Consider the following 25,206-nt stretch of genomic DNA (forward strand, 5'->3'; position numbering starts at 1 on the left):
CCCTTCTACGTGACTTTACCGAAAGAACCAAGAATATGAATCCCTGCAGTCACGAAAGCTTTAAATAGACATCTCGCAGACTTCGTTCACCACTGGGGTTGAGTGATCCATTACCCCGACCCATGATGATGAATCTCAAGATTCATAGGCTGCAACTTCGCGGCCATCGCTTCCTTCCTCTCGTCAGAATCTTTCAGCCGTTGTCGCGAAGGCGACCACGCGACAATAAATCGCTAGGCGCCCTCTCGAGTCTCACTGCTCGCGATGTCGCCGACTCGTTACGCAACTCCTACCCGGGGGGCCGCTCTCACGCCGTGCCCCCCCCACTCCCATCCCCTGTCTCATGGTTCCTGCGTCTCTCCCTCCCCGTCCCGACTCACCCCGACATCACCTGGGTATTGTTCACTGGAGCGAGCAGCAGCAGCAGCGGCAACTCGCTTGTTCTTGGTTTTATTTTTAAATCCTTTATATTAAGTTCGCTTGCTTGCTTGCTTGCGTGCTTGCTTGCTTGCTTGCGTGCGTGCGTGCTTGCTTGCGTGCTTGCTTGCTTGCTTACGACCGTGCAAATCTTTCGGTCGTTTTTTAACACACTTCCCGTGATCCAATCGAGCTGACATTTTCCACACAGACTCGTTGTGCGAGACAATTAATGTTCGTGAAAAAAAATTCCCAAAATTTTACACTGTTTAGGCAAAACAAATTAAATATTTAATTACCAATTGCTTAATACTGGCAGACAATCATCTGACCCATAGGTGGCAGTCATCTCAAGCCAGAGGACGAGAAGACTCTAGCCGACAAGCATATAAAGGATTTATAGTGAAAAACTTTGTTTTTACGGGTTTACTTGTTAAATCCTTTATATTAAGTTCACTTGCTTGCTTGCTTGCGCGCTTACGACCGTGCAAATCTTTCGGTCCATTTTTTAACCCACTTCCCGTGATCCAATCGAGCTGACATTTTGCACACAGACTCGTTGTGCGTGACATATTTAATTACCAATTGCTTAATGGTGGCAGACAATCATCTGACCCATAGGTGGCAGCCATCTCAAGCCAGAGGACGAGATGACTCTAGCCACCACGCATATAAAGGATTTATAGTGAAAAACTTTGTTTTTACGGGTTAATTTTTAACGTCACACAACTCCAACGGAGACAAATTATTCGGTTCACCGCCGATGGCTAAATAGTCTATGTGTGTCAATGACACGTACGAGGCTGAAAGCAGAGTGGAACTTTATGCCGACCCTGCCCGAAAAGTGAATCAACATTCTACTTTACATATTTTTTAAAGTCCAAACGATATCTCTGAAAACAATGTTTTAGGATACGTACAGCGACAATTATCAAAGGCTAACCAATCGTTCACTCACTATCCCTTCTAGAACGTCCCTAGACTTGACAATCACTCGACTCTCCACCCCACAGGGGTCCTCAACTAAACATAACAAGAAGAGACGTTAAAATATATAATTCGGTATACATACACACACACTCAACTCAATAGTTCAAGAACCGCAAAGCACTTTGGTGATTAATAATGAAAAAAAACGTCACGAATCGGAGCATAAAGAGCCGCCTCCTGCTCTCTAGGCCATCTAAGAACATGCGTAACATGGACATCGCTCGACTCGCTGGGTCCCTGAAACACCTGTAGACCTCTTTTTCTTGGTTCTTTCGGTAAAGTCACGTAGAATGGAAATAATAAAATAATAAAAATAAAACATAATAAAATAATTCTCACGACGTTTCGGCCACAACGCAAACAGCCGTCATCAGGTGAAGAGCAGGTCTGTTGGAAAGACAGCGTCTGAATGAGCTCATTCAGACGCTGTCTTTCCGACAGACCTGTTTGCGTTGTGGCCGAAACGTCGTGAGAATTATATTATGTTTTATTTTTATTATTTTATTATTTCCCTTCTACGTGACTTTACCGAAAGAACCAAGACGATGAATCCCTGCAGTCACGAAAGCTTTAAATCGAAATTTAACCTGTAGACCTTCCACGGCACGGCGGTCCGTAAAAAGTGAGCTGGCACAGCTGCGCATCGAAACGGCATGTGCACAGTACAGTATTCGAAAATGTCCCCAAACTATAACGGTGAAATCCTTCAACGGCCCTCACCGAGATCTACCTTTAAACTTATCGACGCTGCTTCAATGACGACGAAACTAAATGTACAACATATATATAGGACGGGCGGGAAGTCGACATTTATAGACCATCGCAAAAGTTCACATGGCCACGGAAGAGTTACGGGTATATACGGAATTGCTGCCCACGCTGTAGAAAAGCGACGGAAAAGTTCGTACCTTGGATTCTCACCTTCCTGGGAGCTCAGTGAACCAGGTGTCCGATGGGGGGGGGGGGGTCTCGCTTGGAGGTCCGAAACTGCGGGGGGTCCGAGTTACACAGTGGGGGGGGGGGTGCTCTCCGAAGGGTGCGTGGTGGGGAGCGGTGGCGCTGAGACCGCGTGCTGCGACTTAGAGAGGCTGAAGAGAAGGCGCACTCCAACCTCCACACTCCTCACTCCTCCTTCCCTCCTCCCCCTTTCTCTATCCTCCTCCTCGTCGTCCTTGCCTCCTACTACCCCCCCCCCACTCGCTACTCTCTACGCCCCCCCCCCACCACCTCCTCCTCCCATCTGTCTCGACTCTCGATCCCAATCCTCCTCCCCACGTCCTCTATCAGATTCCGCCTCCTCCACTTCATATTCCAACTCTTCGCTCTCCGCACCCTCCTCCCACCCTCCCTCACTTCCTCCTCTACTCTCCTCTCTATCCCCACTCCTCCTCTTCTACTCTCGATTCCTCCTCCTCCACTCCTACTGTCTCTCCCCCACGCCGCTACTCTCTACTCCTACCCTGCAAGTGCGAGCCGCGGTCGGAAGTGGAACAGAGACACGCGGTCGCACTCACGCATACCCACACAAACACAGACTCACTCGCACTCACTCACGCATACACACATACTCACTCACACATACACACACAGACTCACTCACGCATACACACACACACAGACTCACTCGCACATACGCATACCCACACACACACAGACTCACTCTCACTCACTCACTCACGCATACACACACACAGACTCACTCTCACTCAACGCATACAAACACACACTCGCACTCACGCATACACACAGACTCACTCGGACTCACGCATACACACATACACAGACTTACTCACGCATACAAACACACACAGACCCACTCACACTCACGCACACAGACTCACTCGCACTCACGCATACCTAGACACACACAGACTCACTCTCACTCACGCATACACACACACAGACTCACTCACGCATACAAACACACGCACAGACTCACTCTCACTCACGCACACACACACAGACTCACTCGCACTCACGCACACACACACAGACTCACTCGCACTCACGCATACCCACACACATACGTGCACTCCAATAGCAGAACACATGTTGCTCACGTGTTTACCCCCGTATCGTATTTAACAGACTGTTGGGGCAAGTGCTGTTCGCGAGCACCTATTAAGGACGAAAAGGTGGCACAACGAGACTGCGTGGCTTATACACGCCAGGTCGCACCTCTCACTTGTGCTGATCTTTACACAGCATACCGGGTACGCGTTTAAGGCCAAGTTAACATAACGGAGGTCCGGGAACGGTCTTGATAGAACTGCCTCGTCACTGATGTTGGCCGTGGCCTGGAATCAAACTTCGCTAGCAGGGGTCGTAGCGCAGTGAAGAGTATGAACATGTATTTATACTGGAGGAATCATATGAGCTATGAAGCTATTTTTTTTTTACAAATGTCACCGCTGCTTGCCCTCTGACCCACTCGCACAGACACCACCACCCGTGGATTCTTATCGACTTGTTAAGGCAGGGGGGGCTCTTATCGAGTAAAGATTCGAGTTATGTGGCCGGGGCCATTCCCGTCCCCCTTCAGGGCTCCCCATTTCTCGTACAGTATTTATTTCCACGCGTTCCAAAATGTTGTTTTTTAACTCCGAGTCGACCTAGTGGAGGCACGGAACAAGTCTAAACACAACCTGCCACTTGTGTTATGTTGTGGCGGGGAATCGAATCGAGGTGCCGTGTGTGCGCGCGCGCGCGCCGTGCCAATGAATGGGTCGCACATTGTGCCACCTGGGTTCGATCCCCGGCCGTGTGATGGGCCTCCCCTAGGTCAACTCGGCCTCAAAAGAGCACCTGCTGCGGTGCGGAAAGCCATCAGATCGCGATGAAAGACAAAGTCCTTCACGGGCTTGCGCATGGCCAGACCACCCTCTTTCGTGCGCCGCGGGTGAAAATCCATCGTTGCTCGCTAATTGGCACTTGCCCCAATAGGCGACACGTGCGCCCAATAGCACGTGTCGCTATTCAACTCAATGACAAACGTAATCCAACACGAGTGGATACACGACTGCATGGGCGGCGCGATGGCACAGTGCTCAGCATGGGGGGGGGGGGGGCACTGTGATCCCGTACTGCTCCGCGTGCTCTTGACCTGTCCACCCGAGTTTGATTCCGAACCGGTCCTAAGGGGCCGCCCACAAATGACGTCACGCGATTTTGGACGATTTTTGACCCCCCCTCCCCACGTTGTCACACGGCGTCACAAAAAGTCAGACCCCCCCCTCAAATATGACGTCACAAAGCTCTGTCCCCCCCCCCCCCGCCAAAAAAAAACATGCTTCAGATCGCTTTAAACTATTGTCATTGTAGTGCGTATTTAATGTGGCGCTGCACTCTGATGTTTTAGGAGAAACATTTATTTAAAAGTCTACTTAATTATGTAAAACGTGTTGTCTATGTTTATTTAAAGTTGCTAATTTTGATGTGACGTTACATTTCTCAACACCCCCCCCCCCTTGTCACACATCGTCACAAATGTCTGACCCCCCCCCCTAGGAGCGTGACGTCATTTATGGACGGCCCCTAAGCGCTCCACCCTCCTACACCAACCCACGTTAACCAGCCGTGTCAAGTATGGCCAACAACCCCCTGGGCCGAAAGGAAGGCCTTGGCAAGGCCTTCATCGAGTGGTGGATTAATTAAGGGTTAAGTTAATGTACGTGTACAAGTTGAACTTCTTTCGCACCGTACTTAGCCAACCGTGCTAATCGAAGGTGCGAGGGGAAGGACAACAAACTAAACACAAAAGGCAGTTCTAAAGAAATGAGTTTGTCAACCGAGATTTGAAAGTGCACAGATCCAGCGGCTTCCTAATATCGGAAGGAAGAGCGTTCCAGACGGCCGCAGAAGCGCATCTGAAAGCGCCGCGCGATGCGGTGACCGCCGTCTGTGGTCGAAGGTCGGTCGAAGGTCAGACGAAGGCCGGTGCAACTGCGAGGATGGCCGGAGTTTGCGTGACGATGGTGTAAGCTCCTTTACGAGATCAGCAAGGTATGGATGAATATATCTGTTCCACGCAATGCCAGTCGTGGTGGTTGAACACACGTTCACCACGCTGGTGGGTGCGCTTTGGTGAACGTGGGGTGGGTCCCAGAACCGCTGCGGATATCACTCGTCACTGATGTTAGCCGTGGTCTTAGAACATTACTCGGGAGGTCTTGTTCATAACGCAGCGCGCTAACCACTGCGCCACCGCTCCCTTTTGACCCATGATACGCTCATACTTGTAGAGTATACTTATGTCCATGCCTATGGCAACACAGTACAGTGTGTTCATGAGCTAAATGCCAATATCGAGGTCTGCTTGGCAAGAGTTTATACAATGGTGATATTAAATAACAGCCCAACGCTCTCGCTCTCTCTCTCAATTAAACGTGTGTTCAGGAATCCACATTAGCGGTGCGTGCATATAACTTGAAGTCATCATCATAATCATCATAATAATAAACGTTTAAAATGACTGGAAAATTCCACAATTGTGCCGAACATTACGTAATGAATTAATGGATAGATGGGTCGGACCCCCCCATTACCCCCCCCCTCCCCCTGCACCAGCCCCCACCCACTCACCCAGGGGACTCTGTGAGCTCAATGGGAGCTCTGAACTCGTGCCAAGCGAAGCGAGCGCTGGTGCGTCTCGAGTCGCGTTCCAGTCGTGGAGTCATAGCTCCCTCGTCCGGTGAAAGGGAGCATCTGTAGCCACCAAGTGACGAACACTCGCTCGCCACGTTATAGCAATCAATCAAACTTTATTTCAATAGCACAATTCGTGCAAAAAAGGCTATACATCGTGCTTTACAGGCGTGAACAATAAATGTGAAATCGTAGGCAAAATAAAATCACGTTGTAACACATTTCTAGCAAAGGCATGATAAAAAAAAATACACATTAAGAGAATGCCAATTAAAAGCAAGTTTTAAAAAGTCAGTTTTAAGATTTATTTTCTAAAATGCGTAATGATTCTGAATTCATCAGATTCCCTGGCAGGCTGTTCTACAGACGAAGAGTGTAAACACTCCCTAGGGTTTGGTCCCTGGACTTTGGGACGACTAAAAGACCAGGACTAGAGGATGTGAGGGGTCTTGTTGGTTCATATATTAAAGGCAGGAAGACATGTGTACAGGTGCCAGACCTTTCAACGATTTAAACACATTTAAAAAAAAAAATTCTACGACTGAATGGAAGCCAGTGCCAGGATCTTAAAATGAGATTGACGTGGGCGCTCTTTCTGGTGTTCTATGGGACCTCTTCTTTTGGCAGTATAAAAAAAAACGATAAAATGACTAGGTTTTAGCCTTTCAGGGACTTAAACCGGTTAAGATGTTCAAAGACAAACACTGATTAATTTTGTAAGGCATCAAATGTGCATCAACGCCACGTGGACCTGGTGCCTTGCAAAAAGGGTATCTATTTGGTGATTGAGGATGTTAACATCTGTTTTATTTATCATACTTGTTTCATTGCCAGACAAGATGAAGCCTTTTTTTATATTAGCAGCAGTCATGTTCAGTCCGCTGCTGGATGGAGGCCTCCCTCAAGTCGTCGCCAGCTGCCACCGTTCCTCGATATAACGATGCGCCCATCTCCTACACAAACATATACATACGATATTTATTTCGATTTAAAGCTTTCGTGACTGCAGGGATTCATCTTCTTGGTTCTTTCGGTAAAGTCACGTAGAAGGTAAATAATAAAATAATAAAAATAAAACATCATAATATACCATTCTCACTGTGTGAATTGTATTTAAATAAAACATAAAAATAAAACATAATAAACTACAATTCTCACTGTGTGAATTGTATTTTATGATGTTTCATTTTTATTATTTTATTATTTCCCTTCTACGTGACTTTACCGAACGAACCAAGAAGACTATATTTATTATGTATATATGTATGCATTAGCCACACAATTCTTGTGGCACGTTCTTGCATATCCGTGTTCTTCATTGCAAGGCCCGCGGGCCACTGGTGGCCTTTAGTGCGGCCCCCGACAATGCACACCACGTGACCACCCCACCCAGCGTCATCGTCATCATCGTGCTGCTGTCAAACCCCTGCAAAGGAGAGCCGACACAAGGTTGCAAGGGGTTCGTCTTTGAATCATTTGCTCCCATCCACACCTGTCCCCAGCCGTCTCAATCTCGTTTTCGCCAAAAGCTCCCCTTCTTCCCGCCCGTTCTCCCCTCATATCTCCTCGATTACCCCTCCCCCTTCTCCTGTCACCGTCTCACTAACCCTCCTATTGGTGGGGATCCTTCCCCTGACACCCCTACATCCACAATGGTTTCAAATGTGTGGTGGCGAAAGTGGTCCCCACCCTGAAATGTAGTGAAGAACGCTGCTCCACGTGAGAAGCCAACTTCGTGGAGCTATCATTTGTGATTGCGAGGTCGCTTCTGAAAAATAAGCTAATAGCTCAGTGGGCCTTGACCGGTAAAAATAAAATAAAAATGTGTAGTTCGTTCAGTCTATTAAGTGTCCATCGAGAAGAATAATTCGCCGGCGTGGTTTGTGTGAACTCGCATCAACCTATTCTTCGGTGTTTTCGGTAAAGTCACGTAGGTAAAAAATTTAAATTGATAAAAGTAAAATAAAAATAAAATAAAAATCACGACGTTTCGGAGGCAAAACAAGCTTCCGTCTTACCTACGTGACTTTACCGAAAAAACCTAAGACTATGAATCATTGCAGTCACGAAAGCTTCAAATCTCGCATCAACAGTTTGTCTGCATTGTACCAAGTGTTTGATTATTTTGCGGAACGATGTCACCGAAGATGATGATTGTAATGATGATGCTAATGATCACTTGGCGACGTGCGTGACATCTGGTGAATATTGCAAAGCGCACATCCCATTGCTTGGAAGTAATTGTCGTTAGGTGTGTGATCAATAAAAAAAACCGTAACAAGGCTGCAACTTTCGGTATTGATGTCACAGTAGTGGGGTTCTCACTCACGGGACTTGTTCCTACAGTCTGTTAAGGCTACGCGGGGGATCTTTGTCTTTGCTGTGGCGGTAAGCGCGGTGCCAACTCGTGCAGCGCGCGCGGCTGAATTCTTCCGATGGGCAGGAGATCATCCAGCGCCCCACCGGCCCTGGAATTGTGCCGAGTGGAGTGGAGACATGGCAGGAGGTGGTACGCGCCCGCCTGTGTGTGGTGTGTGTGTGTGTGATCGTGGAGTGTGTGCGGAGCGGTGGTGTAAAAAAAACAAAGAGCTTCATCGCTCATCGGATTTCTTCACAATAAGTACAGATTTCTGACTCTTCGAGTTCGATTCCCGCTCACGGCCGACAACACTAGTGACGATTATCTGAACCAGTCATGCGCATCCCTTGGGTTGACTCAGCCTCAAATGAGTGCCTGTTAGGGTGTTTAAACATCAGCACTGGACAAATAACGGCGGCCGGGGCGTGGTGCTCGTCACACACCGCTCGTGCGCCGTTCCGGCTTCATAGGCGCTCGCTAACAGCACTTGCCCCAACAATCTGTTAAGGCTACACGGGGGGGTGTTGTAACGTTGAGTTTGCTGTGTGTGTGACAGGAAGAGCAAAGGCTGCGGGTGACATACACAGGTGCCATATATTACTATTATAGATGCCACGTCTGTTTAAATCATTCGCTGAGCAAACGCAGGTGTTCAGTGATCGTTATAAAACTCGTGCAGCCAATGCCTGGTTCCGCGTACTTTCCCCACCACGCACCCAAAGCTTGGATGATTTGCATTCGGAGATGAGAATAATTGCCTCTGCAGCGTCTGTTGTTTCCGCGTCGCACGAGTATCCGTGATACTCCACGGATAGGCCAGTAGAGTCCAGATGATTATTGAATGTATTGGCCAAGAGGAAGAAAACGAACAGGACAGATGGGTTCGTAGCGCTAACCACTACACTACCGCTCCCCGCGCAGCCTGAATGCTTTAGCAGAGATACACAGAGAGACAGGGACACGTGACACAAAAGGACCGGGCACAGAGACACGGGAGACATTATACGAGACAACGGGACACACGCTACGAGACACGAGCGTGACACGGGGATATAAGACAAAGTGTATACGGATCAGGGTCGGACTGATTGTTAGGGGAGCCCAAGGCTGTTATCGTTTAATATTCGCACGTGATAAGCCACGCCGTTGAGCTATCATTTGTGGCCAGGTAGCTTCTGAAAAAGCCAAATCGCTGAGCGGGCTTTACCTGGTAAGATACCCAAAAAATGGTTTAGTTTTATTTGTATATTTTTTAAAAGTGATTTGTTTACATGTCCCTCTACTTTTCGCTCCTGTCACGTGTTTGTATTGTTTGTTGTTGTAACGTTCTAACACTGCCCCTACTGGACACCTGTGAAAAAGCGCTTCATCGCTCATCGGATTCCCCCAGTACATATATACATCCTCTGATTCTGTATATTTAGCTCCTATCCTTGACTTTAACAGCCACCACCCATGATCGATGCACTCAGCTGTCATTCTCCCTCGTTATCTGAGTTCCGTTTTTTTTCAATGGGACCTACGCATCGTAAAGATAAATGAAAGTTACAAGGAGCACACACGAGTGTCTTGATTGCGGCGTGTAACTCGTAGTGATACACACACAGACATAGTTTGCCTTCAATTGACCCAATTACGCGAAAGTATTCATCACAGAGCTATCGAGTTGCATCTCACCCTCTATTATATATACACGCATACGGTATGTATATATGCTGTATATATATATACTGTATATATATACTGTATGTATATGTTTGTGGTGGATTGTTATTTCGCGAGACCGTGGCAGGTGGCGACGACTTGGGAGAATACTCTTAAGTTTTTTCGGTAAAGTCTAAGAGAATGAATCCTTGCAGTCACAAAAGCTTCAAATCTAGACTTGGGGGAACCTTCCATCCAGCAGTGGACTGAACATGACTGCTGCTGCTGCAACTGATGACGATATATGTCTTGGGGCACCTCTCATAAGCAGAACCCTGTGTGTACGTTGAACTTCTTTCGCACCGCACGTAGCCAACCGTGCTAATTGGAGGTGCGTTGATCCGACAAGACGCGGAGTCTCATGCCAGCGCGTGCAATCATCGGCTGCCCGACTCGACACGGAGGCTCAGGCGGAGGCTTCCTTGTTGTGTGAACACAAAGGGAGAACGAGTGGCTGGAGCGAGTTTAATTAACACGAGGACGTCGCTTGCCCCGCGAGAGATAACGCACCTTCGTGCACCATGCATGATTCTACCTTTTGTTTTGTCAATGCGGCTTTCATGAACATTTTTTCATTGGATTTTTATTAATGATACGTCTCGTTCTCACTTTTTTTGTTATATATAATGGTCATCTGGAGTTGTAAAAAAAAAAAATCCGCGATATAAAAAGAAAACGGGGGAATAGTAAAATAACTTCCCGAGTTTATCGGACGTGACATCTTTGGGTGCCGCGCTCGTAATTACAAATGCGCTCGGAATGTTGAGTGGATGTCCTATGAAGAGGCGAGCCCCTTGGAGTGCGTGATCTGGTGAGAAACTGACACCCGGAGGACGATCGGCACCACGGACACAACGTGATGACGAGCGAATCCGCCGCTGCTGATGATGATGATAATAATCGTGAACCTGATGCGGATGATCGATTATTATTTTATGTTTTACTGCTGCTGCTAATGCCTGCTGCTGGCGGTGGTGTTGGTGGGCCTGCCAGCTGATCATGAGAAGAAAAATAATGATGCTACCGCTGCTGATGGGAATCATGATGATGATGGTAATGATGATTCTGCTCTACTGCTGATAATGATGATGCTTCTGCGAGTGAGGACGATGCTTGCTTTGCTGCAGCTGTTGCTGGTGGTGATGATGAAACGTTGAAACATTGGGGAATGATGTCGCAACAAAACCCTAACACAAATACGGATGACTAATGGCTCGTGTTACGCAAGACCCCCAAGACAAGTCAGATTGTGTCTCTCCCGTGCTCAAGTAAACGTCCAGTGCCCCACTCTCAGTTTACGACCGTCAACCAGTGGTGGAAATTCCACATTCCTGTGACGAAATCAAAGGCATACTGCGTTTAGAACAATTCCTATTGTGCATTGCGTAATCTTTGTCAATAAACTGCTGGATGCGAGACTCCTCACGCAGTCTCGGTCACATACGCAGATATAGCAGCGCCAACCTACTTGCTGTACGCCCCTCACACACACAGATACAGCTGCGCCAACCTACTTGCTGTACGCCCCTCACACACACAGATACAGCTGCGCCAACCTACTTGCTGTACGCCCCTCACACACACAGATACAGCTGTGCCAACCTACTTGCTGTACCCCCCTCACACACAGATACAGCTGTGCCAACCTACTTGCTGTACCCCCAGCACACACACAGATACAGCTGTGCCAACCTACTTGCTGTACCCCCCTCACACACACAGATACAGCGGTGACAACCTACTTGCTGTACCCCCCCCCTCACACACACAGATACAGCTGCGCCAACCTACTTGCTGTACGCCCCTCACACACACAGATACAGCTGTGCCAACCTACTTGCTGTACCCCCCTCACACACAGATACAGCTGTGCCAACCTACTTGCTGTACCCCCCCCCCCTCACACACACAGATACAGCTGCGCCAACCTACTTGCTGTACCCCCCTCACACACACAGATACAGCTGCGCCAACCTACTTGCTGTACCCCCAGCACACACACAGATACAGCTGTGCCAACCTACTTGCTGTACCCCCCTCACACACACAGATACAGCTGTGCCAACCTACTTGCTGTACCCCCCCCTCACACACACAGATACAGCTGTGCCAACCTACTTGCTGTACCCCCAGCACACACACAGATACAGCTGTGCCAACCTACTTGCTGTACCCCCCTCACACACACAGATACAGCTGCGCCAACCTACTTGCTGTACCCCCCTCACACACACAGATACAGCTGTGTCAACCTACTTGCTGTACCCCCCGCACACACACAGATACAGCTGTGCCAACCTACTTGCTGTACCCCCCCCCCTCACACACACAGATACAGCTGTGCCAACCTACTTGCTGTACCCCCCCCCTCACACACACAGATACAGCTGTGCCAACCTACTTGCTGTACCCCCAGCACACACACAGATACAGCTGTGCCAACCTACTTTCTGTACCCCCCTCACACACACAGATACAGCTGTGCCAACCTACTTGCTGTACCCCCCTCACACACACAGATACAGCTGCGCCAACCTACTTGCTGTACCCCCCTCACACACACAGATACAGCTGTGCCAACCTACTTGCTGTACCCCCCTCACACACACAGATACAGCTGTGCCAACCTACTTGCTGTACCCCCCTCACACACAGAGATACAGCTGCGCCAACCTACTTGCTGTACCCCCCTCACACACACAGATACAGCTGTGCCAACCTACTTGCTGTACCCCCCTCACACACACAGATACAGCTGTGCCAACCTACTTGTTGCATCCATCCTACAGCGAGGCAGGTGTCGCCGGCGCGCGGGGCTAATAGTGCGCATCAGTGACTATGGTTCCACCCTCCTCGCCATAAAGAAGCCCTCCGCGCGTCTCCTGCAATAAATCCACCGCCGGCTACGAAATGGACGTGACAGATCGCCGGGCAGGTTTCACTTCAACAGGGAGAGAGAGAGAGCGAGAGATAAGAGGAGAGGATGGGGTGCATGTTGACTCAACCCTGAGCTTCCTTTCTCAATGAGACACACACACACACGCGCGCGCGTGCGTGCAAGCCTGCGTCTTAACCCATAACGAGCACGCTTCGTCGAACGCATTAACCGCAATTCCATTAAGACACGACGCGCGGTAGCCTGCTGCGTGTGTGTGCCAGCGTCGCGAGCTGCTTTAGCCTCTTAGCTGCCGCGTTATTGTCCGAGTTCGTAATAAAAACTGCTTCATTATCTGAGTTTGCCGAGCGGGGAATGTTATTGCGCGTTCAGCTGCCACGGTGCTTCCTGTTCGCCCCCTTGAGTCCTTTGATCACCAGAGCGAAGTTATATGGGCGCGTGGATGGAACGGAGGCGCAGTGGTTAGCGCACTGAGTTGCTCAACCCGTGGAAGCCGAGTTTGATATCCGCTCACGGCAACAATACACAAGCACACTCCAGTATGGTGAAGTATGATCAGATTCCAAGAACACAGGATGAGATGTTACTATCCTTTGTGCAAGCACTTCCAAGAGTTCATGAACAGTGAGCCTGGTGAAATTTGGGGAGCGCATCGTCAGTAGTGAACCTTTGGTTCCTAGGGTGTTTCGGCCTTTCACACTATACACCCTCCCCAAAGGCGGCCAGCGACAGGGTGATCAAACCTACGCTTGCGTCCCATTCCCAATTAGTCATAGGAGTTGCCTTGTTGTTGATAGCCAACATCCCATGGGACTATGCATGGCAGGGGCGTCCTCCTCCCTGAGTCAAGCATTGTTGACTGCATACCTCCTGGCCCTCTCACTTCGGGGCCCAGCTGGGGTATTTCCTCTTCATCCAGAGCCACTCACTGACTGCTGCCTTCTGCCGCCTCCGATACAGCTCTGATTGCCGAACGTTGGCTCTGGCCCTTAATTCCCAGGTGTCTAAGCAGTCTGGTTGTAAGCAGTCTGGTTGTAGATGCTCACGGCAACAATACACAAACACACTCCAGTATGGTGAAGTATGATCGAACAACCGCTACGACCGCGCAAACCTCGAGGAGGTCTTCATCCAGCGGTAGTTCGGTATTTTTTCCAACATTATTAAATTTACTCCCTTGAGATTCTTCTCGGCGGAAGAGGTGGAGATGCTTGTGATGACGGGGCTACACGCGGAGGCGAGGAAATTGATGACCCATTCACAATAAGTATTAGCAAACACGCAAACGCACGTATGCAAGTACACAAGTACATGTAAAGTACACACAATCACGTCCTAAGTTCCCTCGATAACCTTGAATCTAGATTGAAAACTAATTTCTTTAGAACTGTTTTGTGTGTGTGCATAGTTTGTTGTCCTTCCCCGCACCTCCGACTCGTACGGATGGCTGCGTACGGTGCGAAAGAAGTCCAACACACATGCACATGTTCTGAGAATATGAGGAGGGAATTGCTATAAGGGAGCAACTGAGAAGGCCGACACGCCCGGGCGCAAGACGAGGTGGTGTGGCCTTAACCATGCCCGTCCGCCGTTGTCTCCCCACCGTTAATGTTGAAGAGGTCCGGCACATCACGTGTCACCGGATTTATAGCGCAGTGCGCTTACCACTGCGAGACCTCTTTCCACAAAGATCCCCCGTATAGCCTTAGGCAGACTGTTGTGGCAAGTGCTGTTAGCGAGCAGCACCTATGAATGTCGGACACGGCATGCAACATCGCGCCCGGCCGAATTTGCCTTCCCAGTACTGATGTTTAGCGACCGCACCAGGTATTAATTTGATGCTGAATCTGCCTAGGGGAGGCGCGGTACCGTTGAAAAAAGTTGTCACTATTCTTGGTCGTGAGCGTGAATCGAACTCGGGTCGCCAGGTTCGTAGCGCAGCGCGCTAACCACTGCCCAACCGCTTTCTCGCATACCCAAGCACACCCACGCATTCACACGAGCACACACACCCACACACAGACACACAATGACGTTAGTCTGTAATGAATGTGTGTAAAAGTGACTGACGTCCACTGCGTGTGGGTGATTATTGCGGAGGGAAGTAAAAAAAAACAAGTGTACACGCCCCTAACCCGCTAACCATCTTCTCTGTGTGCGCGTGCGTGTATATAAATGTGAACCTGTGTGTGTGTAAATGAGAGACCTTTTCAGGACCTTGGACAGAGCCGCTCCCTACTCTGTGCCCCACCACTCTGGTCGAGAGGAGCGTGCGAGCATCGGCGTTTCGACTGCACGTGGCGTATTAACCTGCACGAGCTACAGAACTAAAATAATAATAACAAACATTACAACTTGATTCTAATACAGCCTCACCGCTGGGGCAACGTGCAAGCTCTATAGGTAGGTTGACCTAGACTGCAGTTTAACTGGCGTGCGAGATAAACCTGCTGCGCTAATTATTTACATTCTTGTTAGTGCGGGGCGATTTGACATCGAGTTGAGTGGCTTGTTCTAAACCAACAGGGCTGCGTGGTGTGAAGATCGCTGACTGAGGCTCCGCTCTTCAACATTCGGCTTCGGCGCTTCGCGGGGCAAACGGTGAGTTGAGGTTTGGGTTGCGAGTCGGAGCGGTCAGAAGTCGCGTGGTTTGGCAGAGAGTTGACGGAGTCCACGGGACCGTTTTTTCGAGTGTCAAAATTATGAAGAAAATAAAATATAAACTTGTGATCATTGCAGACTTGATGCCGTGAAATAGGTGTACCTAATTCGGTGTTTGAGCATTTTAACACCTATTATATTCTTGGTTCTTTCGGTAAAGTCACCAAGAATATGAATCCCTGCAGTCACGAAAGCTTCAAATAAAACAATAACACCTATTTTATTGCCAGAAGGGGTAAACCTATTGCGAGATATTCGTCATTTTGACGGCGTTAGCGCTCTCTTTCGGTGAGCGGTGGCGCAGTGATTAGCGAGCTGCACTACGAACCCGACGACCAGTGTTCGTTTCTCGATAGATTATTATTACGATTATCTGAACCAGTTGTGGGCCTCTCCTAGGTCGACTCAGCGCCAAATGAGTACATGGTGCGGTGTGTAAACATCAGCATTGGGGGGAAGAAAGGCTGCCGGACGTAGTGCTGGCCACCCACCCCCTCGAACGCCGTTTCGGTCTTCATAGGTACTCGCTAACAGCACTTGCCACAAGAGTCTGTAATGTTAAATGGATATTTGTGTCCGTTTTAGTGTACGTTTCTGTATTACGTGAGTGTGTGCTGGTGTGTGTGTGTGTGCTGGTGAGTGTGTGCTGGAATGTCTCAAGCTCAACACAGTCCTGCGGCTCCCGTAGGTCGACTCAGCCTCAAATGTGTACCTTGTGCGATGTGTATTAAACATCGGCACTGAAGATGACAACGGCGGCGTTCATAGGTGCTCGCTAACAGCCACTCGTCCCAGCAGTCTGTTAAAGGTTACGCGGCGGAATCTCTGTGCAGACATTGTTACTCCCCACTCTGTCCTTCCTAACGCGTGTCCTTCCTTTTACAGGCATCGTAACCATGAGCCCCATGCGCTCGTTCCAAGCGGCAGTCGCCGCCGTCTGCTTGGTCCTGACTCTGCACTGCCCGGGTCGCGACTCGTTCCCCGCCACCGACACGGATTTCTTCTCGCTGCGGTGAGCGGCGCGCCTGTGTGCAGCCGGGGAGCGGTGGGGCAGCGGTCAGCGCGCTGCGCTCACGATCACTAAGCGCAAGTGGCGAATATTTGAACCGGGTTTGAGCCTCCCCTAGGTCTAATTATTCTTAATATGAGTACCTGCTGTGGTGTATACACATGATTAGCACTGGGGAGACAAAGGCGGCCGGGCGTGGCTCTGACCACACCAGCCTCCAGCTGTAACAGGTGATCGCGAGCAACACTTGCCCGTAGTTTGCATGTGTATACGGGGGATCTTTGTCTTTGTTTGTGAGGCACACGTGGGAAGCTTGTGGGTCTCGTCACAACAGCCATATAAGATTGTATATATCGCACGTGTTTGTTTGTTCAGTGGGTCATTTGTTTGGTCTTATATGATCGTTGTTTAACACGTGCAGCCAGTTTTATGGGGCCGCGTTCCCGAGCAAGTGATGACATAATTTTTACAACCTCTTATAGCTCGTTCGATGTTTTGACACCGTAGAATTTGGTGGACAATGAACATTCTATGCCAGTAATTTGCTTATTGCAATGTCAGAATTAAAATGATGATAATAAACAACGGTGCTAGTTTGATATCATGATAATTATCATAATCATGCCGATTATATAGATTGTCATCGTGATCCAATATCGATCTGCATCGTTTGCAAATAATCAATTCATCGTAATCAATTATGTAATTATCACCATCGCCGTCAATTTTATTTCACTGTCATTATCACGCCTAATGTGTAGTCCCTACCGCACCAGGCTAAGTTAGTGTGCCCAGGACCGGTTCAAATGTCACTCGCCGCTGACGGTATCAGCCGTGTTCGGGAATCGAACTCAGGTGGCCTGGTTCATAGCGTAGTGCCCTAACCACTGAGACACGGCTCCACCCGTGTGTCTATACTACGCGGTCAATAAATTCGACCAATGTGTTCTACTGCATGCGACGTCCAGTAATGTAGTGGTCGCTATGAAAACCACGCATCCTCACGTTCGGCTGGATCCATTGTAAGCGTTATTTGTGCACGCGGGGATGAAAATCGGAGTAGCCGGAGAAAAGCCCACGGGGCTTTGGGAGCTTCACGCAAACATCTCTGCGTGATCCACCAACCTTTGCCTCCAAAGTTCTGGCTCGGAGGGCGCGCACGGTCGCCTCGTCCCTGTAGTTGTCTTGGAGGTAATTTAATTTCAACGCTTTTATTTTTGGTGGTACCGCGTTCGCAGCGGTGCATGAGCACAAATAACCAAAAAAACGCAACACAGCCGTCAATAACGCAGTCTTATAAAAGGTAAATAATATATAATAGGCGACGTTTCGGGCAATGACCCTCCTTCATAGCACCTTCTGCATTCTACGTGTGTTGCTATGAAGAAGGACCATTCATCGAAACGTCGCCCAAGATATTTTACCTTTGCGGAAATTATTGATGAATGTGTTGAGTTTTTAAAAAAAATAATTATTGTTTTATTTACGTGAGTGCCTGCGCGTGCGTTTTCTCCAATGATCACGTGTGCCACGACTGCACCCAATCTCATCACGTCTCAGAAGCTCAGCTGGGTTTTATTTTTAACCTGGTCAATTTACACGACAGCGCTTGAAGCGCGTGAGCCTGTCATCGGAGAGGCAGCAGGCGCTTCGGGACTCTGGTTGTTGCACAAAACAACCGGAACTCACGGCGTCATGGCAAGGAGGAGCGTGGCAGTAGAAGAGGAGGAGATTCGTGACGATGAGGTCGAGGATGATGAGCGAGTGATGAGCCGGAGATGAGTGACGTCTGTCACTGTCATCACCCCCCACCCCCCGCGTCCCCTTCCTCCCTTCCCCCCCCCCGCTCTCCCCTCCCCGCCGTTCAGGCCGGAGCGACACGCCGATGCCCTCTTCCACAACAACTACAAGAAGCTGCTGGGACAGATGTCTGCCCGGCGCTACTTCGAGTCCCTGCTGCAACAGGGCAAGCGGATCGAGTGAGTCCCCCTGCGGTGATGGTGGCTCACTCGGCGGTGTCACTCGTTGTCGGTGGCGGATCCGGGGGGAGGGGGGAGCGGGGGAGGAGGGGGACCACTCTGACCCCCACCCCCACCCTCTCGCCCTCCCTTGAGAGGTCAAAATGTGTATTGTATAGATTTTTGTTTTTACATTTTCGATCGAATCAGTGACGTTAATAACATCATATTAGCAGACAAGAGACATTGCATGTGCGTATTAGTTAATGTTAGGAGGAGAGGGGAGATATTTAAATAGTTTGAAATGTGGGGAGCCCCCCCCCCCCCGTCTCCCTCTTGAAAGTTTTCAGATCCGTCCCTGGCTGATGAGATGTCCATTGAGAACCGAGGCTCGTTGAAGTTGCTTGAAAGTTTTTGTTCATTGTTGAAGATGAAGACTCGTGTGGGGAAAGTCGAGGAGGCGCAGCCGAAGACTCATTCCGATATCCCTCACGCTTCTCAAAGGAGTCCCAGTGAGCATTTAAAAATAAACTTTTTATTTTATTTTACCAGCTAAGGCCCATTGAGATATTTTTCAAAAGCCACCTGGCCACAAACAATGGCTCAATAAAGTGCATTCTCATGTGTGAATCCATAGCAGCCAAACACTCGAAACGCACGTTTCTAAATGTGGAGGGGAAAACCGGAGGACCCGGAGAAAAATCCACTACACCACAGGCGTCAGGGTTGGGATTGAACCCACGCCCTCCTGTGTAGCAGGCGAGGTAGTTAACATCTCGCCACCGCGCCAATTTAATTCTCATAAAAAACACCGACGTGTCCCACATAACCCCTACTAACCATGCCCCCTCTCCCCCAACTTCCCCCCCTTCCCCCCCCCCTTTCCTCCCCCACCCCTCCCCCCCTAGTGAAGAGGAGCCCCCCTTCGAGGAGGCGTCGTCCGTCTACAAGCGCCACTCGGACGCCGTCTTCACGGACCTGTTCAGCCGCCTGCGCAAGCAGCAAGCGGCGGAGAAGTACGCCAAGGCCATTCTGTCCAAGCGAAGGTGACGGGCAGACTGGGGGAGGGAGAGGTGTCACGCATGGCACGGGCCTTCATCTGATACCAGGGCTACTGCGTCTATCAGCCAGTGTTCTTCACAGAAGGAGGGTCGCACTTTCGCCGATAAGACGTTGTCAGTGAGTGTGAGGCTCCGCCACTCCATTTGAAACCATTGGGTGTTTGACAGCAGCACGATGATGATGATGAGGTTGATGGGGGTGTTTTCACATTTGTGTATTGTAGGGGAGGGGGGCGCACATCAGACCATCCATCCAGTGGCCCGTGCGGGCCTTGCAATGAAGAACATTGGCTTAGATTGTCAAGGCCGAGCCGCATAGCTCTCACAATGATGATAGTTTGTTTTGATAGAGCGCCCTGCTTTAAAAAATATTCGACGGCCTCTCCCAGTGGCAGCTGTCTCTGCGTGGCTCAAGGTGAATCAGCACCTGGCCTGCAGGTGGGCGTTAGTCTGCCAATAGGAGGCGAGGATTGCCATGTGGTTTACCCTAAGGGCACCCCCAGTAGCAGCTGCCCCTGTACGCCATATTTGGCCTGGTAATTCCCAGAATGATGCTGCTGCTGATGTGGGTGGTGATGGTGATGATGTTGATTATCCTGTTTGATGATGCCGACGTTCAGGATGATGAGTCCATCGGAGCAAGGCAACTCCCTGGTGACGTCCGGCGAGCTGGACGTGGCCGGACTGGAGGACTACTATGAGCCGGGAACCTTGCGAGACATCGTGCAGCACATCGCCGAGGTGCGGGGCCGCCATACGGCTCAGTCTTAGCGCATCCACTGCTTGGTGGCGGAAAGTCGTTCGCGGTTCGAACCTGGCAGGCCACCCCGGTTATTTCTTCTTCTTCTTCTTCTAGATTTAGGAATTTTTGTGTACGGTGCCTTTTCTGCAACATTTTACTGTCTTTTCTTGGATTTTCTGTTTGCACTCAGTCACATAGTCACTTTAAGATGTTTTTTATTCATGTTTTTTATTTTTTTGTTTGTTGCGGTTGCACCCGATTCAAGAGCCGAATGGCTCACAGGGGTATACCTAATAAATGAACTTGAAACTTTAAATGAACTAGAGGATGTCATAGTTGAATATTAAGGTCCTTCAAGCAATGCAAGGCGGCAGTAGATGCCAGAGGGACTGCAGTGATACCGCCAGGGTGTGCGTGGATGACGCACTCGTTGGTGTGTAGTGACCGTAAGGTCGACGCCGTCTAGTCCACGGCGGACGTTAAAGATTCCCCGACGTGTAGGCCATTTGCGTGCGGCCGTCTGGAACGCTCTCCCTTCCTATATTAGGAATCCACTGCAGCTATGCGCTTTGAAATCAACTACATTAACAGCCTAATTTCTTTAGAACTGCTTTTTTGTTTTTAGTTTGATGTCCATCCGCCGCAACTTCCCATTAGCACGATTGGCTACGTCCGGTGCGACAAAAGTTCAACATATCTACATACACACGTAATTTTCCACATTTGTCAAATGCGAAATATCACACTGCCAGTCACTCGAGACCTGAGCTTCGTGTTGAAGCCGTGATGATGCTGGTTGTGATGTCTGGCAAAACGTCGCGCAACATTGCCACGCGTTTCGCTCGCTCTCCAACATCCGCTTTTGTTGAACAACCAAATACGTCCGCCATATTTGTTCGTGACCAGTGCCGGATTAAGCTAGTGCGGGGCCTGTAGCATATGTTATAAAGGGGCCCTAAATACAAAAAAAACGCACAAATATTAAAACACGCATTTTTTACTTGCATAGTAAAGTAATTGTATGTTTTCATTTGCTATACAGCCAGATAATACGACAAATCGCTAACCTTAAACACCCAGGCGTTCATAAAAGTTGAAGGCGGTATAGTACTATAGCCATAGAGCAAGTGCAGAATCACTGAACCGGAAGTGATAGCTTGAAAGCATTTAGTGCGGGGCCCTTGAAAGCGCGGGGCCTGTAGCATATGTAGCTACTACATGTGTAGCTACTTGTGCTACTAGGATAATCCGGCACTGTCCGTGACGTGACAACTTGATTTTATTGGTCTCAATCGGCTGGTGGAGGGCTATAATAATAATATTATTATACCAACACGACGATCTCACCCAAAATAAATAATTTAATTACCTCACCGGAGACAATTAAGTTTTTTTTTCAAAATAAGTGTCATGATATCACAGGAACAACCAAATAGATTGGAACCGGATATTTTGTTCGTTTTTACCATTCGAAATGTACTCATCCAAATGCTGTCGTAATTCATCTGGGCCAATGATTAAAGTTACATCTCACACAAAAAAAAACAGCAACAAATATCCCCCGTATAGCCTTACCAGACTTTTGGGGCAAGTGCTGTTTTCGAGCACCTATGAAAACTGGCATGGCACACGAGGGGGTGGGTGGCCAACACCACTCCCGGCCGCCTTTGTCTCCCTCGTGGTGATGTTTACACACATATATGCGCACGCAATTGGACGCACGTGTTGCGAGAGTAAGAATTGATTTTAATCGACAGACCGATTAATCGGTACCGTGCTTACGCGGTTATACCGGAGCCTGAAACAGTGGCCCTAGTTCCATATTGGAACAATGTTCCAGACGACATGAGAATCGATCCGATTTTTTTTGTTAAAGTGGTCAATACATATCGAAGTGTGTGCTCTCCCGTTACCTGGGTGAAAACGTGGAGCTCTCCTTCGCCAGCCGGCTCACGAAACTCCGCAAGCGATGACTCACCGCCTCACTCCGTTTATTTTGCAGGGTTATTGACAGCGACGGGAAACCTGCCCGTGCCTTTGGAGGATTTATAAAAGATTACGTGCCGCTCATCATCACAAAACAGCGACGACAAACAACGACAACAACAACAACGACCACGACTACTACGACTTACCGCTGCGACAACCGCTATGACGGCGACAATGGCGACAAAAGTCGCGAGCAATTCCGGCTGAGCGTATTCGAACGATGCCATCCATCGTGATCTCCGATATTCCGTTGATGCGCGTAGACCCCCCCGTCCCTCTCCCCCAACCACCTCCCCCCCTCCCCAACCAACCCTCTCCGATCGCCCACCCGCATTGGTAGAGAACCACAGCGTACGACACTGCTGTCTGGCATGGCTCAACTTCCTATTTTTTGTTCTACTCTTTGGTTCTTTCGGTAAAGTCACGTAGGTATAAAACGAAATAAAAATTTATTTTATACCTACGTAAAATGAAATAGAATTATTTATTTTATTTTATACCTACGTGACTTTACCGAAAGATTCAAAGAGTATGGATTTCTGCAGTCAGGAAAGCTTCAAATCAAGATTCTTATATTTTTTTTGCGTTGGCTCGCGCGCTACGGACAGGGCCCATGGGCATTAGTCACCTCGATATTCGTCGACGGTGGCGCGAACCATAACGTCAACGATAACATCGTGACCACTACCGGCTCGGCAAACACAGCGATGCCCCGTATAGCCTCACCAGACTGCCGGGGCTTCGTGCCGTTTGCGAGTAGCACCGATGAAGGCCGCCACGGCACGCGAGGGGGGTGGCTGGCCGACACCACGCCGGGCCGCCTTTGTCTCCCTCGTGGCGAGGTTGACACACCGCACTAGGTACTCATTTGAGGGTGAGTCGACCTACCGATATAGACACACGCGCGCGCATGGACATACATCGTTCTTACGGACACGGTGTATTCCAAAACTAATTCCGACTGCAATTGATTTCCACCACACCACCCCCCTGCAATTATTTAACCGATACAAAACTTTCGATTTGAATTCACGGTGACCGTGCCCCACTCGTCACGAACATTTTGCGGTGCGGCAAAAGTTGTCCTCCCCACGTGACAATGCCAGACCGTGGATGCTCTCAGACCGCGCGTAACAATTTTGTCTGGCGCATTTCACGGTTTCCCTGGTGGCTTCTCCATCCACCGAGCGGACCCACATTGGTCACCGCCAATTATTTCCCCCTCTGAACGATGGCATTTGCGGGGCGAACATTTTTGAAAAAATAAAAAATCACACTGCGGTCGATGCTTGCACGCCAGAGGGCTTTCGCGATATTAGCCGGGTCTGCCCGGGTCTGTGCAAGCCAGGAAATATATCCGCACCCGGCACACCGCATCCAGTATACAGCTCGCTCTGACTGTCACCGTGGCTCATGGTTAGTGAGAAATTAAATCCTGGCTACTTGACTCCACGATTTATAATTTTTGCCATGCTAGGATACTGGTTCACATTGAAGCATGTGAAGAGACACGGATAGAGACGACGTTTAAACGTCCGAAAGTTGGCCGAATGTCGCTCACATCCCCATGAATGAATATCTAAAACGCCGAATACAAAAACCAATGCGGATAGGATTTAGGTGGCGTCTAGATGTGACCGCACCTTGATATGCTTTACTGACACATCGGGCGTGGGTATATATAAAGATGTATTTAAACCATTTCACTGAGAGTGCAGCTCACATTTAGAAGGCTGAGAGTTCATATCTTGGTTCGGGAAATGATTCAGTCCATCATACCAATAGGGGCGATAAAATCGCAACTAATTTGTTGAAAGCCAACACTGATTACCGCAAATATACATTACAAGACAACAACGATCGTTAGTTTATTGCAGTCAACACGAAGCATTTTTCAACAATATCAGGGCAGTATCATATTTATAACGTGTAAATTAATTTATGTTTTACTCTGCTTTATTTATTAACACTCCAGCAACAAGAGCTATCACCCCCTTTGCACAACTACAGTGACATTGACCACGTGAAGTGTCGCGAATGCTCGGCAGGCGGTCACGGGACGTGCACGCGTGTTACTGGTTGACTAATTGAGGTGACTACCATACACAGACAAAGACACATGCATCGCCTATGCGTATTTGCTAGAGACCATGCGAAATAACGAATGTTAGCACAAACGTACACAACCCACAGGACAGACGTGTCTCCCCAGTGCGCTTTAATCGAAATGAAACAGCAAATGTAACCAATTACACGAAAACAGGCTATTACCTACACGTATATTTACTTGTCAATCACAGGTCACCTATGCATTCTTTGGGGCATGCCTTGTGCGTTAAGGTCGTCGTACAGATATAATGATATAAATATAGCCTAGCATATGAAGAGTCCACGTGTGGCTGCCTAGCCGTGTGAGTATCGATGTCATTTTAGCTGTCGCCTCCACCCGCTGCTCGTGTGCAATTGTTCGCGTGAGACGGCGGGCTTCGTGTGACACGTGACGGGGGAAGAATAAAGTACATTTACTACGAGCCTGTGGTCCACCCTCACTTGCCGTGCGTGCCCAGCTGTGTGTGTGTCGACTCAGCCTCAAATGAGTACCTGGTGCGGTGCGTTAAAACATCGCCACTGGGGAGACAAAGGCGGCCGGGCCTGGTTGCTAGCCACCCACTCCCTCGTGTGTCGTTTCGGCCTTCATAGGTGCTCGCTAACAGCAGTTGCCCCAACAGGCTATACGGGGGGTCTTTGGCTTTGTGTCACTTAGTGGGGAGCGGTA

At 49.2% G+C, this 25,206-nt stretch overlaps 2 protein-coding genes across 4 annotated transcripts in view; one reads left to right on the forward strand and one right to left on the reverse strand.

Moving 5' to 3' along the window:
• The window catches only part of COL14A1 (collagen type XIV alpha 1 chain), a 102,562-nt gene extending 99,987 nt beyond the window's left edge, over positions 1-2,575 (reverse strand). For 2 of the 3 annotated variants that reach the window (XM_078600644.1, XM_078600642.1), the window contains exon 1: positions 2,316-2,575. The gene's annotated coding sequence lies outside the window, so the exon portion shown is untranslated. The remainder of the gene's footprint in view (positions 1-2,315) is intronic. The other variant, XM_078600643.1, reaches the window with a different exon arrangement.
• A 12,649-nt stretch (positions 2,576-15,224) lies between these two features.
• LOC144722406 (uncharacterized) lies at positions 15,225-24,961 on the forward strand. Its single transcript, XM_078600649.1, has 7 exons — positions 15,225-15,413; positions 15,537-15,611; positions 16,557-16,683; positions 18,549-18,659; positions 19,547-19,684; positions 20,320-20,440; positions 22,444-24,961. Exons 3-7 carry the CDS (start codon positions 16,568-16,570, stop codon positions 22,450-22,452), a joined length of 495 nt encoding a protein of 164 aa, XP_078456775.1. The 5' UTR covers positions 15,225-15,413; positions 15,537-15,611; positions 16,557-16,567; the 3' UTR covers positions 22,453-24,961.
• The last annotated feature ends 245 nt before the right edge of the window (positions 24,962-25,206 follow it).

This window comes from Lampetra planeri, chromosome 14 (genome assembly GCF_965212315.1).
Source record: "Lampetra planeri chromosome 14, kcLamPlan1.2.h2, whole genome shotgun sequence".
NCBI lineage: Eukaryota > Metazoa > Chordata > Hyperoartia > Petromyzontiformes > Petromyzontidae > Lampetra > Lampetra planeri.

Bases quoted from the DNA above. Each gene is read 5' to 3' on its own strand.
- LOC144722406 (XM_078600649.1), top strand. From the start codon at position 16,568: ATGAGCCCCATGCGCTCGTTCCAAGCGGCAGTCGCCGCCGTCTGCTTG. The intron at 18,660-19,546 runs GTGAGTCCCCCT...CTCCCCCCCTAG, and splicing joins CAACAGGGCAAGCGGATCGA to TGAAGAGGAGCCCCCCTTCG. The intron at 19,685-20,319 runs GTGACGGGCAGA...GCCGACGTTCAG, and splicing joins GCCATTCTGTCCAAGCGAAG to GATGATGAGTCCATCGGAGC.